At 38.3% G+C, this 15,945-nt stretch overlaps 1 protein-coding gene across 2 annotated transcripts in view; it reads left to right on the forward strand.

Annotated features, from left to right (window-relative positions):
• Positions 1–13,771, forward strand: part of WRNIP1 (WRN helicase interacting protein 1) — a 28,494-nt gene extending 14,723 nt beyond the window's left edge. Inside the window, exons 4-7 of one of the 2 annotated variants that reach the window (XM_085323777.1) lie at positions 3,940–4,151; positions 10,160–10,315; positions 10,919–10,998; positions 11,484–13,771. In XM_085323777.1, coding sequence (XP_085179903.1) covers positions 3,940–4,151; positions 10,160–10,315; positions 10,919–10,998; positions 11,484–11,759 — 724 coding nt within the window. In that variant the 3' untranslated portion in view covers positions 11,760–13,771. Of the gene's footprint in view, positions 1–3,939; positions 4,152–10,159; positions 10,316–10,721; positions 10,827–10,918; positions 10,999–11,483 lie in introns of those variants that run through there. The other variant, XM_085323778.1, reaches the window with a different exon arrangement.
• The last annotated feature ends 2,174 nt before the right edge of the window (positions 13,772–15,945 follow it).

Genomic DNA, 15,945 nt, shown 5'->3' on the forward strand with positions numbered 1-15,945 from the left:
GTTTACTGTTAGAAAGACTATACATCATSCAGCTCAACTTGTTACTGTCTGCGTTACAAGTACTGCAAGGTTTGAATTCACTAGTTTGGAAATCATAGTGTTTAATATTGGCCTTTTGGTCTTGAGTAGTGGATTCTGTAAAATGGTTCAATTCTTACTGCAACTTCTATCCAATTTCCTTGTTGGTTATAGAGTTGCTGGGATGAGAGGACATATTGAGTAGCAGTGCTATAAGACGGTAGACAGTACATCTCATCCTGCAGTGTGGTTTGCCTGTGAGTGGTTGCACTCTCTTAAGGAGTGAATACAGTGAGAACAATTGCACTGAGAATGTAAGAAATTACTGATACATAYGCAAAAGAAGCAGTGAACTATTTTATCTTGCGTCCTGCCCAATTACTTTTAAACTTTCCGTCGTAAAGGTTTTGCTTGCTTGGACTTTGTTATATCTGCTCTGTGGTACTGCTTACATTGTCTTGTCATTGAATCAAACATGGTGGCARTGTACAGGCTTTTGGGGTAGTTCACACTATGTTTCACTTTGGTTCTTGGCACAAACTCTCTTGAGGATATAGAGGTAAGGGGGAATGGGACAGAGGATTTATTATCCTGTAGTGGTAGTTTTCCACTACTTAAGCTAGTATATCATCTTCAGCTCAGTGAATGGTAGATTCTGAGGCATCCTGATTGACTTGTTTATGTTTTTGTCTCTAAGTATCATCAGTTACAAGGTACCAACGTTGAGTGTTGGCRTCCTGTGTGTGTTGTGTGTTATATTTGGAGTGTGGAAAAAATAGGMGATTTCCCATCTGCAAGATAATCAGGAGCTTGTAAAGGGATCAGAAAGTATGAGAATCATTCTGTCTTGCAGTTCTATGGTGTGTGGAASTCAGAATAAGGTGAAGGAGTGTAGGTGATCTGAGCTTCTGAGGGTGAGRTGGGGTTAAAAATGTAAAATACAGTAAGTGTCTTTTGGAAGCCAAGATATTGAAATAATTGTCATGCTGATTTGAAATCAGGCTCTTGCCTAGTGAAATAGAATCATCAAAAATTTGGCTTTAAGATTTTAATTCTCCAGAGAAATTAACTGAATTTAGTTATTCTCAATGTAAAWTTGTCTTTTTTTGAAGTACTGAGTGTAAAAGGAACTGAGATTCTAGAACAGAGAAGCACTAGATTATTTCAAATCTTGACTGTTTTCAATATACAGGGCAAGTAACTTTCTCCTATGTGGCAATTTTCTCATTTATTCTTGTCGTGTAGGTGGTGCTAGATGTGGGCTAGGTCAGGCTACTATAAAATACATTGTTCAGAGTGGAATTTCCATTATCAATATGTTATAACTTGGATTTCATCATGGAAGATTTCAGTACTTCCTTGTGGGTTTTTGAGTGGTACAAATTTCTTGTGTTGGGTCAATAGAGCACTTACAGTCTTACAGGGAATCTGAAGAGACAGAAATATAACTCAGGTTTTTAATGCTGATTTTTATGGAGCAATTAAATAACAATAGGGCCATCAGCATGAGGAATTTTCACATGCTCAGGGTTCTTGTYTGCAAACGACAGGCAAAGAGATGGGTCCTTTTCCGACTCTCATGTGAAAGCGTTCCTCTACTCTATCCTGCTGGTATATCCARAGTGTTTGTTTGCTCAGTGTACAGTATGTTTGTTTTCGTTCCTTGTTGATTACAGTATTAGCAGCAGGATGTCTTTGTGTAGTGCCTGCTGGATTTTTAAAAATAGCCTTTCCTTTCTTTGCAGGTAATGAGATACTTGCTGACTTGTTTCAATGCATATGAGAAAACCTCATGTCCATTTGTAGCACTGAGGGGTGAATGTTATTTATTGATTTTCAGGGAATTTGATGAATGAAATACTTGACTGAATAAAGACACTGTTATTGTATTCTGCCAATCGAACAGCAAGAAAGTGTTTGAAATGTCTTGGAGAAAGTGAGGTTATTTTGAACTGACTGAGCATGTATGTGAGCTTTTTTTTTCAGTAGCTTTATTAAATCCATGAGAAGTAGAGATGAAAATAAAAAATACAAAGTTGTGTGTGTGTGTGTGTGTAGATAGGTGGATAGAGACATGTAGTTTTCATACAAGATACTTGATTCCTGCTGCCTAATCTCTCCAGCATGGTTTATGGCCCTAGAAGGCATTTGTCAACTTTCACTTGCAGTGATGTAGAATGAGATTGCAACTCTACAAGCTTTTCTGTCCTCCCTGATGGGTATGAGAGGGCTCAAATACTGTCTGCTGAAGTTTTTACAGCACCTAATGTCTTTCTCTCTTGTCTGACGAATGCAAAGTCTGTTTGCAGGGAGGAGGATGTTCATAAAGGAGGCAAGTATATAAGGTTTACTTCTTTGCATCTTCGTGTTTAGGCTTGTACARTGATCATTTAGTATGACAGGAATAGAGAAAGAAAAGTTACCAGCAGCTAAAGTTGCCATTCTGACTAATTCTGACTAGTATGGATTAAGATGGGAAGTTTAGGGCTTCTCATGCACCTATAGTTGGAGAGCTGCTTGCAGCTGTTGTACACTTAACAAAGACATTTTTYGTAACCTCATAAAGAGTTAGACCAAATATTGAAGATTAATGGATTTATGCATCTGGGARTTGGCATTGCTTCTGTGTGTACCACTGCTAAGAACGGTAATAAATCTTTATAGTGAATGAAGTGCAGCGATGTGGGTGAGTTCCCAATTATTTGGTACTCTATAAGAAATTACTTTTCTCCAAGCTCTGTGTGTGAATCCTCAGCTGATACATGTCACAGTTGATTTTAAGTCCCATTACCGGAAATGGTATAGTTACCACTGTTGTTTTCATCGTACTTTAGCTCCACTAGCTTCTGTTTTCAAAACAAATCAGTGGTATCCTCTGACAGCAAACACCTTACCCATCAACTTGTCCATATTATTAAAGTTTGAGGGTCAAATCTTCAACAGAATGTGTACGGAGTGTGTAGAGCAGAATCAGTTTGCTTGTATACCGTGTCAGTGAAGGCTGCAGCCCAGTGAATGAAAACCTGCAGGAAGAGCTGGAGGACTTGAGTTATTTTTCCTAGCTTTGCCGTAAACCTGCTATGAAATCTCAACAAGTCCTTCATCTTCTTCTGTGTCTCTGAACTCATGCCGTCTTGTTTGTTTATAGTGTGGGTTCACAGAAGTTTGGTCTTTATGTTATGATGAGTTTGTGTAATATTGGCCCATTTAAAGTAGTACATRGCAAGAATAGTGCCTTCCATGCACTGAGATACTTTCTACTTGTGCTCCAGTATTATTTTTTGTATTCCAATGACTGAGTCTTAACAGCTGTTGCCATTTCATAAAAAAGGATGTAGGATGCATTTATACTTTACAATGTAAACAGTACTTTTAATTGTTGTTTAAAAGGACATCTAAAGGTTCTCTCTGGCAGTAGCAGTTAGTTTAGGAATTGATATTAATTGCTTTGTGCYTCACTGTATTCTCTCATGCGTTTGGATAGCTTCCTGCCTTTTCATTGTCCTYTAGCCAAGGAATTTTAAGTGCTAGCTATGAAATGCTGGCAAAGTAAAACCTTTTAATGTTCAACTAACTGTGCCAGAATTGGGCTTTTGGCAAAACTTTAATCCTGCTTTCTGTTGAATTTAATGAGATTGAGCAAGCTCAAGGAAAAACAAGGAAGTATGGAAATAGATGAGAGCTCCTGCTTCTCCTTTTACCATGGTATTTAACATGCATCAGGGCAGGAGGAGGAGGAGTCGAGTCACGTAGTGTTCTCCAAAGGTCTTCAATATTAAAAAATGAGAGAATGAGTTAAGAACAAAACTTAAACCAAACTGCCTCTTGCTAAACTTTGTAAAGAAATGTAACCTACAGCACAATATGCCACGATGAAAGGAGTGTGATGTGGGATWAATCTGTGATATTATTCTGTTGCAGATTCCCTGTGTACATAGAGGAAAAAGCTCTAAGTACCCTTGCCTACCTTTGTGATGGTGATGCAAGGACTGGATTGAATGGACTTCARTTAGCAGTTCAAGCCAGATTAGCGTCAGGGATTACCAAAGGTGGTTCTSCTGATGGAGTTCTGATAACAGAGGAGCATGTAAAGGAAGGACTACAACGATCTCATATACTGTATGACCGAGCAGGTGAGTACCTGACAGCAGATACTGTGCCACAGAATAGGAACTGGAGAAATAATTTAATTCTACACAAGCATTTTCTTTCCTTTCCCATCTGTTTTTTAAATTATGTTCTTGAAAAATGTTTTTTTTTAACTGGGAAGAAAACTTTGGATTTTATGTCATTACATCAGTTTATGTATATGCATAAAAGTCTGTGGGGATTTTCTGTCTGTCTGTCTAATTAAATATGATCTGTTGGTTTTCTTCCTCAGTGTCAAGCCTGCAAATTTGTCTTGAACTGAGAGTCCAGGTGGGTTCCCTCAGTTTAACCTTTCTTCCATGCACAGTGTTATCAGACTTACATTTGGCTTACCAAAGACTTACTTTGCATAAATTCTAGCCCCCTTTGGAGGAAAACTTGTCAATGGAGGACCAAGTCAGCTACAAGAAGCCCTTCCTGCCTCTGTAGCCCAGCAAAAGCCATGTAAACTCAAAATGGAAGATGGAATTTAGAAGCTTAGTTGGTAGTGGCAGTCAGTTGACTGATTCATAGTAGTCATGCAAAAAATATGCAGCAGTCATGCAAAAATACTCTGTTTTTCTGAAGAGTTTCAATTAATCAGAATTGTATGAGTTTTTAAAAATTTGCTGGGCRGATCAAGATGAGACTTTTTCATGCTCGGTTCTGTGCTACAGAGCATGCTTCCTGTTTTCTGTGTGTATTCTAAAGTTGATTTGTTTGTGCAGCTTTTTCAGATGTCTGAAATGACATCTGAGATGTGGTATGGGGTTCTAAAGCAGTACGTCTCTTCAGAGAGCAAACATCTGCTGGGATTTGTCACCTAAGAAATGCTGGTACTCAAAGCCCTGCTGCAGGTGCTCAGGACGAGTTAGGAAATGTTTGTACATCAAGGGATTTCGCTCTCCTCTTTCCCACTCTCTTCAGAGCCCTAAGGAAACACTGGGTCATGGTGGTAAAAGGCAGGGTAAGATCTAGAGCAGACACGTAGACATGGGGACAAAGATGAAAGCAGAGCCCTACATAACCACTATCACACCTTCTCCTTGCATCTTTCCCAACCATGCTGCTGAAGCAGTCTGCTTCCTGCATCAGAAGGATCCCTGAGGTAAAATGGGAATCCTGTGACCAAAAGAACAGTTTGAGAGAAAGTCTGTGCACTTTTCAGGCATCAAAAATTGAAGTTTAGAGGATAATAAAAGAGATGCCAGCTCCTTCAGAGGACTGTAGCTGCTTTTTTTTTTTTTTTTAAAAAAAAAAAAAGTTTTGCTATCAGATAAAAACCCTTTCTGAGATGCAGCATTATCAATTGCTGTGATGAAGCAATGGTTGTACTGAATGTTGACCTAAAAATTACTTTCCCTTTACAGTACAGCAGTAGTTCTCAAGCTGTATTAGTTTGTAGCTCTGTACTAAGGTTTCCACGCTGACTCCATATGCATGGTAGTTTCCAGGCTGTTGGTTTTATGGCAACAACCAGGGTGGATACCAAGGAGTCTGACCGAAAACTTCCAAGCAGGATTCTCACTCACCATTTAGGAAGTGCAGGTTCATCTGCAGAAGGGTGCGTGGTGAATTTATTTGTTCTTTAAGGTCATTAGGGTATTAAGATCTGAGGGACTGCATGGTAAAGAAGAAGTAGAGGAGAAGAAGGAGGAGAGRAGGAGGTTTATTTTTGGAGGGTAAGAAATCTTCCGTTGCACTTGTATTCCTTTGAAAGTCTTGGAAGTGCTCACATTCATAATAATATCTTACTTGAAAACCTGAGCAGTTTGCTTTATTTTTAGAGTTGCTTTTTAAGGCAAAGAATTTTGTAGCTTGCTTAGGGCAAGTTACATCTAAATGCATTTAAGGATTCCTCATGTGATACCCACTCTTACTAAATTTGTGACTTGGCAATTTAGGCATTACAGAAGTTGGTCATTATAGCTTTTTAAGTGGTAGGATTAAAAATTAGGACTYGAATATTAGGGATTAGGAGAGTCCCCTCGAATGTGTGTGCTAGTTTTTCAGCAGTACTTGAATCACGGGGCATTTTAGTATCCAGTGATTATGCCAGGCAATGTTTGGAGGACTGATTAATTTTTATTTTTCACTGTATTTGATATACTTGATTAAATGTCATTACTCAAAACCCTTGATGGGAGATTTCTAGGGGTTATTTGTAACATACAAATATCATATATTCATCTATTCATCATATGTACATCTTTTTAGCCTTCCTATGACAAAAAAAATCATGGCTCATTGTTTGGAAAAGCTCAGGTAGGCACATGCTGATAAAGTGGCTGATGTGGGAAGCTCTCGTGTGTGTTTGCTGTCGCCTTGTGGTGGCTGACATGCAGGACTCTCTGTTGTGGCCCTTGCTCCCAGGTCCCTTCTGCCTGTTCCCTCAGTTAGAGGTGTCACAGAGTGCTTCTTCCTGAGGCCTGCTGGTCTGGGTAGCATTTGTTCTTCCCCTTCGCTCTGACAGAAATCCTTTCAGCTTTGGATAGGGTTTTTTGTCAAACTTTTTCAGAGGTGAGTGTTAGAGAGAATTCTGTTTTTCTTGAAGGTATGAGTAGTAGGTTGCCTGCATACGTCACTTTACAAAATGTCTGTCTTCTGCAGAGTAGCTTATACCCTATTTGACCTCTTCACATTAGAGATAGCTAGTGGTGCCTCATGTATTAAGTGCTTCTGGATACAGGCTACCGTACAGCATGTTTTATCAGAAACTTTTTGAGTAAGTAACAGTTCCTTGTGATGTAGTCTACAATCCTCCAATAAAGTAGTTTAGCCTCACAAAATAAAGGGATATGATGCTGTCTAATCATGATAACAGCAGCATACTGTAAGTGAAAATAAGTTTTTTAGTTGTATTTTAGCTTTCAATTGCAGTTCTCTTTTGTGATTTTCAGAGAAAACGCTACAGTAACTGAATTCAATTAATGTTAACAGATGGACAAAGGATCGGCAAATCCTTTGAACATCCAATAGATGGACAGTGGATTTTTAAGATAGGGTTGTACTGTCTCCTTTTCTTCTTATGTATTGTGGCTTAGTGTTAATGCTGTTTTAGTAGCAAATAGCAGAGATAAATATCAGAATAATTGCAGGGTTTTATCTCATTGTTTATGCAGTAGTGTAACTTTGGCTGTGGTAAAAGTGTGACTATATTAAGCTGAATAGATAGTTATTATTTCTATAAACTGGAAACATCTTCAGGTAGCTGTTCCTTCCTCTTACACAAAGGAGGAGAGAGAACGTGTCTCATTTCATTGTGTTTGTGTGCCAGCTTCGTTGTTTTCTGCTGGGCCTAAAAGAGACTCTTCTTTACCCATGCTGTTTTTGCTCTACTCTTTCTTCCAAGGCTTTCTTCTAGTCTTTATCCAGGAGTAGTTGATGTTTAACTTTAGCTAAGATAGGAAATAATGGGAGATAGAGACTATTGTTTTATTTTTGCCTACTGCTTAAGAAGTCCAGACTTTAATTATGGTCAATGAATGAACACTTTTCCTTGTCTGTTACTAATAAKACTTTAGATAAATTACCGTCTCCTCAGATAAATCATCAGGGAAACTCTTCATTAGRAGATTCAGGGGTACAAAACTGAATGTCAACAAGATTTATGTGTCAGTGTCCGTTAGACACTTCAGAAATCCTATCCACCCCCAAGCCTCTTGCAAAGAATCCTGATTCTCTTAGGAAAGGTATTTGCCTATGTGGGAACCTTATAGAACAAATGTATTTTTATTCCAGGAATTCTTCAAAGTTTTGATTTCAGGAGGCATCCAGGATGCAGAACAGCAGTGATAGATCAGTTTGGATGTGTCCGTCTCTAAACAAAATTCTTGAGACCAAAATCTATACTTGGGTTAACCAACCTGAGAGACAGAGGTAGTAAAGAAAGATCTAAAGGAAGAGTTGTCTAAATCTTTTTTTTAGCAGTTTTAGGCATCTGAAAGAGAAAATATCAAAACTGTATATTTAGAAAGGAAATATAGAAGTCCTTTGTCTAACAAAGAAGAAAGAAACATAAAAGCCTTTGCATGTAGCTTTATTCTTTTCCTTTAATTGAAACTTCATTTTAAGTACAATTCCACAGTTTTTTGGAAGACCAAGTCTGTTGTATATTTACTTTTATTGTACAGATGAGTCAGTCACCCACACTAACACTGTGAGGAGGGAAATAAAAGGAGAAGTATGTTCTCTTTCTAAGCCATGTACTCTGAATACTTTAAAGATATGTATCTCTAGACCTAACCTGTCTGCTCGCTTCCTTCTGCCTATCCAGCTGGTTCCAAGTATGACAAGTCCCAGTAGCCCCAAGAGTGTATAAAAGCACTTTAACAAAAAAAGATGGGCAAGTGCAACCTGTCAAGATATTTAAAGKCCATCTTTACTTTTAAGAGACCAAGAGACGCCTCTTCCAAGAGGATGATGCGAGTTCAGCTGCTTGGGTTTATTGCTATGAACCCAAGCGTCATGACGGAGCACAGACATGCTGTTTATGTTGGCGTGATAATGACTGCATACCATGGAGCTCTTTGTGTGTGGAGTCCARTTAAAAATAGCTGTCTGCAGGCCTGCATATTCCAGAAGATCACACTCGGAATTCCCCACAGGATTGTACTGCAGTGTTAACCCTAACAGAGGAAGATGGGATCACTTTCTGACTTGAAGGTTGAAAGTCCTACTGACTTTCAAAGGAGCGGTTGCAGCAGTTTTGGGGCTTTGGTTTTCAAACTTATCTGCATGGCTTTTTATTATGCAGAGCCTGCAAATGACAATAGCGTGTTCTGGTGTAGCCCTGGGGCTGTAAATCCTTTTGGCCATAGGAGGAAGAGAAATACAATGCATGGTTGTGTATGCAGCCAGCTGCCTTTATAATACACAGTTATCTGTGGTCCAAGGAATGCCAAGCACTTTATAAAAATAAAAAAGCAGATTATTTGAGAAGTTTAAAAACAATATTTCAGCAAGGTATTCTTACAAGTTTGATTAAAAGAAATRCAGCCACCTGCATGGAGAAGATTTGCAAGCAGGAAGGGTCTCATTCAGTTTTCTTAATTCTGCCCCTCTATTTTTAGCTGCAGACCTAAAAGATCTGTGGAGTAGCACTTTTTCTCCTCGGAGTCAGTATTTAATCTTATAYTAAACTTCAATATTAAGAAAGTTTCCTTGGAAATTATTAATTCCTCTGATCCCTGTATTTAGCAGTCTTGCATTTCAGATGGTTGGGGATTTTTTGTTTGGTTTGGTTTTGTTTAAACTTCTTAAAGTTTTCACTACCCTTCCAGAAGTGCTGATGTCCACAACAGAACCCACAGTTTCATAGGAGGTTGCAATGGTTATGTGATGTGATTCTGTTTCCTCTGGAAATAATATGCCATCATTGTAAATCCACAGCAAAATTGTTTCTCTTTTTCCCTGTACAGCACAGCAAACTCATGTTTGATTTACTTCACACTTTATTTGCAGGTTTTAGTTCATGTGAAATATTTTTCTAAAATACCACTAGTATGGAATTGGATTTCTCTAATTTTTCCGTTTTCTTTTCAGTATTACATTTGTGTGTCAAGAAACAACGGTCATCAGTGTGATAGATCTGTTCACTACTTCTTTTTGCAATAGTGCTTCCTGACTAGTTTATATGTATTTGTAACTTACTGTTTGTCAGTTAAAAATACTTATATAAGGTCTTTTTCCTAATTGTTTAAAATGTCAGGGGCTTTTTTTGGAAGGAAAGGTCATTAGAGGATCAGAAAATTGCAAGTTTTTTCCCTTGTAGCATTTGAAAAAACACCATCCTTTTTATCTGCTGTTGCTCTGTTATGCTTATGTATTTAGTGGAATGATCCACAGGGCAAAATATGAAGGCGTTTAAGATGTTCTTGAACACTGTGATCACGTATGCATGAAAAGAATTTGAAAAAGCTTGTTATGTTTATTTACTATGCTCTAGTAAAGTACGTTCTGTTGCTTTAGATGTATTTACTCTGTGTATCTCTACTCTCCGCTTCCTAAACAGGAGAAGAACATTACAATTGCATCTCTGCCCTGCATAAGTCTATGAGAGGTTCAGATGAAAATGCTTCCCTTTACTGGCTTGCTCGAATGCTTGAAGGTGGTGAGGATCCACTCTATGTGGCAAGRAGGCTGGTGAGGTTTGCAAGTGAAGATATTGGTAGGTATTGCAATCATTTGTGCTGGAATATTATGGTGACTTAAGAKCTGCCTTAGGTTTTTATTTTCCAGAGGCTAGTGTTTAAAAGCAAAAAATCTTCTCTGGGTACGAGAGAAACAAAATACTGAAATGTATACCTACCTTGCCTTGCAGTTTTCAGACTTGATAGCTACTTAATTGTAAGGCATCTCAGTTGACTTATCTAAACTATCAGATGCAATATTTTTAGTGGAGAAATGGTGGCTGAAGAGTTGTTAGACCTGGGGGAGCTGTGTCTGTATAACAGTATTTCCCCTTCCAAAAAAGTAAATGAATATCATACCACCTGCTATTGCTCAGGCTGCCACCATGTGGCAACAGATTCAGTCTGAAAATCATATCTGACTTTCAGACTTTTCCTTTTTAGGGAGACAGAAGGGAGAAGGTTGCAGATGGAGGGAGTACATCTTATGCACTACAAAATATAACTGAAGTTCCACCATCTAAAAAGGCTACTTTAAAATGTGCACGGGTAACCTTATATCTTACAAGAAGAAAAGAATAGTCAGATGGTGACTAAAGCAAACTGACTTTAATCTGCTTTCACCTAATCCCTTTGTGCAGGGCTGGCAGATCCTTTGGCTTTAACTCAAGCAGTGGCTGCTTATCAAGGTTGTCACTTTATTGGAATGCCAGAATGTGAGGTAAAGACTTCATTCATTCACTGGTTTGGGAGCACTGTTAATTACAAAGTTGAGTTGTAATTATAAAAAGAAACAGATTGCAAAAAAGACAAATTTATTTATTCATTCAGTACGCTATTTCTCTGACTAGTAAGCAGAACAGCTCTTATAGCTCTTGAAATACATATTGAGTTTAAAATATAATTTTCTGCATATTTGCTGTTAAATTTGATATTTTAACTAATTTCATTTTGTTCTTTYGGTCTTATTTTCCTTCTGTTATAATTAAAGTCATATATTCTGRTGTTCTAAATTAGGCATTCTTCTCTAGGAGCCAAAATCACACGCTATATTGTTGTTAAATCATRGTATTCATATTGTAGTAGCAGATGAGAGTCAGTTAAAAACACCAGCCCAGTCATACTGTTCTTTACAAACAAGCTGGACAGCAGCCCTTTTCCTAACTTGAAAGAAGTCATTTAACATTTTATTTTTCTTGTTTCCAGGTCATTCTTGCACAATGTGTAGTCTATTTTGCCAGAGCACCAAAGTCCATAGAGGTATACAGGGCATACAGCAATGTCAAAGAATGCCTGAGAATGCACACAGGACCCCTCCCGCCTGTTCCACTGCACCTGAGAAATGCCCCAACAAGGCTCATGAAGAACTTGGGCTATGGTAAAGGCTATAAATATAACCCCATGTACAAGGAACCCGTAGAGCAGGACTATCTGCCAGAAGACCTGAAAGGAACAGACTTCTTCAAGGAACGAAAAACATGAAAGTGTTGATCAGAATTTTGATGCATGTGTTTGTACTGGGACAAAAATTCACCTCTTACCAGCCAAGTATCTCTGGGTTGAAAGTATTAACCAGCTGAGCCTTTGAGACACTTATCCTTCTGGTTGTACTACTGCTGTTGTAAATTTACTGCTTTGTAAATAGTTACAGCTATGCAATATAGAAATGCAGAAGTAAGCTTTGTCAATGTAATAGTGTCACCTTCTAGTTCAAATGAGCTGGAGAAGATATTTACATGACTTGTATTTCTGTTTCTTTGTATGAGACAAGGAATATTGTCATGCTTCTTTTGAAAATCAGTATCTATTTCAGATTTTGAGAATGCTTATTTTCCAGAAAAAGRATAAGTTGCCCCCCAAGCTAAAATATGGTAAACAAAATGTAATTACAATGTAACACTTGTTTATACAGTGTTTCAGAGACTAATTTTGTACAACATTTATTAAACCAATAAAGTTGTTGAAAGCAGGGTCTATGCATTGTTTAAATATTCTTATGACAGCAGTATGGTTTTGGAAGTTTGAGGTTCCTTTAATTTTATCATCCCTACTTTCCTCAACAAGTTTAAATTATTTTGGAAGTAGAATAGTCATGAAAATATCTGATTTATGTTAGTTTTTGAGCTTCTGTCACTTAACGTTTTTATCATAATGACGTTTTGGGAARCGCTTTTAGAAAGGAGACTCCTAAGCAGCAAAATATCCTCCAAATATTTCCAGTTGCATGACCGCAATTCCATTAGCTTTGAGTTGGAAAGCTGAGAGGCACAAATTGACTTTCTGCTATTACAACAGAGAATTTGACTTCCTYTTCCTACTGAAAATATATCCAAGATTTCTGTTGATTGAACGTTTCAGTAGGTGCAACATACGATCATGGCAGTGGCCCTGATCATTCCTTCATTTAAATGCTAATTCCTCCCCCTATCCACTCTTTAATCTTTCGTAAATGTGCAATATTTTGGTGTGTTGAAAACCTAGTGACTGCTAAAACAATATACGACTGTGCTATCTAGCAGCTGGGTAGCAGAAGTGCTGAGTAGTCACTTGGACAACTGTCTGCATTTTTCAAAGTGCTATAGAATAATCTAGCCACAACTGATTAGGATATGTGTCTTGTCTGGGCTGAGAATTAACAACCTACACAGTAGTACAGCGCAGTTACGGTCAGATTTGCTCATTAATTGTCCAGGAGTTACTTGCTAAATACCTATACCTGCAGTATTAGGCCTATACTAGCTACCTGACAGATATGAAGGTTTCCTATCTTGATCTCGCTGAATTTGTGAAATGTGGTGAGATCAAATGTTGAAGTGTTTTTCGTATGTTACAACCTCTGATCCTCTTTCGCTGTTCAGCCAAGAATGCTATGTCCACACAAAAAGGTGGAGGTAGCTCTACTAAGTTTCGTAAATGCATCAGAAGGCCAGAAATTAGGTTGCTAAACCTCCTCTGTAGGGAGCATTTTGCTTATAATATTGAAACATCTGACTTTCTTGGCAAAGCAAGAAAACTTTTTTTGTGTTGGAGATATACTGAGCTATTTGCACCTTTTAATGCTGTAGATGTGAGCCAACCAAGCCACTTGCTGGTCAGCTACCTGGTATACACAAATGGCAAAAAGGTATTTCTTGATGGTTGGTGTTAGGTGCTGTATGGAGCTTAGATTAGAAAGGCTGTACAACTCCACATCTGGAATATGTTCAGCATAACTTATACAGACCAAAGGAGATGGCTGTACAACTCCACATCTGGAGTGTGTTCAGCATAACTTGTACAGACCAAAGGAGATACAAGGATGTGGTTCCAAGTCAGGAAGCTAATTGTAACTTTCTTGAACTTTCTTGTTGACTGTTCTCATGTTTCAAGATACCTTGCTTGACCTTGGCCTAAATCAAAGATTTTCAATATACAACCTAAATCTTTGCTGCTAGTCCACGAAGAGACTTTCTGATTATTGTCTGCTCTTGTGTAAATGGTATCTATATTGCAAATTACTTTGTTGTGTATGTGTTGTGTGTCTTCCCAGCTTGATAAGCTCCATGAAAAAATGTAGAATTTAAGCCAAAGATCCCAATGCAGCTTTTTAAACATTTCAGAAATGAAACATATTGTGTGACTTTGTRCTGTTAGAGATTTTGAGTCAGATTGTTTAAACCTTTCTATGTGTTCTCCTATCTCAGATGAGCATCACTATTCATTACAGTGAGATTGTTCAGCAGAGTAAGAGCTACTTCTGTGGTACTCTTTGTGCCCTTTAAAGCTATGTATAAAGATTGAAACAGAGAATACATGGTTTATATTCATGTAAAATACTCYTGGCAAAATTATTCATTCAACCAACATTCATTTTGAATCTTTAGACAGAGAGAGTTAATATAAATATTTCTTTAAATGGCCCATTAAGTGCTTACCCCAGCTAGCAAAACTAATCAGAATCATTATCTAGTAAGCTTACRGACAATTTTGTCTTCCAGGTATGAGAGGTTGATGTGCCTCACTTTGATGCATCTGGCAGTTAGAAGTCTGAGGCCACAGTCTGAGGTATTTTCCCATTCGTGACTTCTGTTAAGGAAGAGAAAACATCGCTGGATTTTCTTAGCTTTACTAGTACCTGGTAAAGCTCAAACTGAATTCATTATCAAGTTTTACCCTACTGAAACACCAGACTGAATTTTCTTGCCTATGGCTGACAGAAATCTTCTGTTTAAAGATCTTCGTTCAGTTGTTCAAAACTTGATCAAATTCCTGTTGTTATGACCAATCATGTTTCAGATGTTGTAGCAAAGTTGCGTAGAAGTTTTGCAGAGTACTCAGTGGTGTACTTTGTCCCATACATTACTCTGAACCTTCTCCGTTAGAATGTGTAGTATCCTCTACACTGAAACAGCTTCTTGACATTTTAAACCAGATCTGATGAGAATCTTCTGTATTTTTCTGCACTTTGCAAGACTTGTTGAAATTTGGCTAGTAGGGTATCTGTCAGCCATAAAAGTCTGCGGCTAGACAGGCTATAGCCAGTCCAGCTCTGCAGAGATTACTTTCTCTGCAGTATCTCCTCTAAGCTGCTGCAGGCTGTAGCAAAATTGAAAAGTGGTGAGTTTCTCCTGTGTTTTCAACCCACCTATGATAGTCCTGTCTCTTTMCTACTGGGAGAGTGCAGGGAAAGGAAGTTGGCATTTCTGGGCGTGTGGGTGAAAGGAAAATTAATTTATGCTGCTATATGGAGAAAGTGAAATGATGCACTAAAAAAGCCTGCAGCTAAGGCAAAATAATTTAAAAATTATTGACTGCAGCTCCTTGACCCTTTGAAGTGGGCTAAGAATTACTGCATCAGGAGAAGCAAGAACTGGAGGTGTTCAGCAACTGCAACAGTGCTGTATAATCTGGTTTTCAAGTCAAAGACAATCTGGGGACGATACTTAACGCAATCTTGATCTACAATATGAACTGTAGTTCAAGCGAACACTGACTTTTCTGCCCTGGCCTGCGTAGGCTCTGGTTCTCTCTACTCAAATACTCAGTACACACTCCTTTCTCCCAAGTCTTGCCTCTGAGTMCTTGTGCATTCTCCACACAGGTTTTAACTGCCAGTTTTCTGTGACCTGGCGGTCTCCCCTTGTGTTGTTTGAAAAAAGAGAAAGTCAGCCCATAGCCCCGTGCAGAGCTTTTTCCTCATCTACAGCCTCACACCTCCACGTGACATGATATGTAAGTACTGTTTTATTGTGATGTGACGATGAAGGAAAGAGGGTGAGGGCTCTGCTCTCTATGCTTCCTTGCTGATGGTGGGGCTATGCCTATTCATGGACCAACGTGCAAACTCTAAGAATGGCATAGAAAAATGTTAGACATGTAGTGAAGGTAGTAAATGAAGTGAGCTTTACTAGTAAATAATTTATGACTTAAATGGATGTGTGGAGGTGGAGATGTAGGGGAGGGAGTATCTTTTCTTTAACTATATATAGAGCTATGCAATAGTGGAAGTTACAGGAGACATTTCTATTAAATGCACACAAAGGGTAAATTCCTGGTATTACAGGGAAAATACCGTAACTGTAAATAGTGTATGTTAAGCCTCTCAGCTGTGCAGCAGGAGAGTTGTGTGTTACCTAGTAAAAAGTAGCTGAGATGGGTGAAACCTTAACATGCCTGCATCCTCCTCCTT

The sequence above is a fragment of the Rhea americana genome, unplaced genomic scaffold, assembly GCF_003343005.1.
Source record: "Rhea americana isolate MKP2758 unplaced genomic scaffold, rheAme1 scaffold_87, whole genome shotgun sequence".
NCBI lineage: Eukaryota > Metazoa > Chordata > Aves > Rheiformes > Rheidae > Rhea > Rhea americana.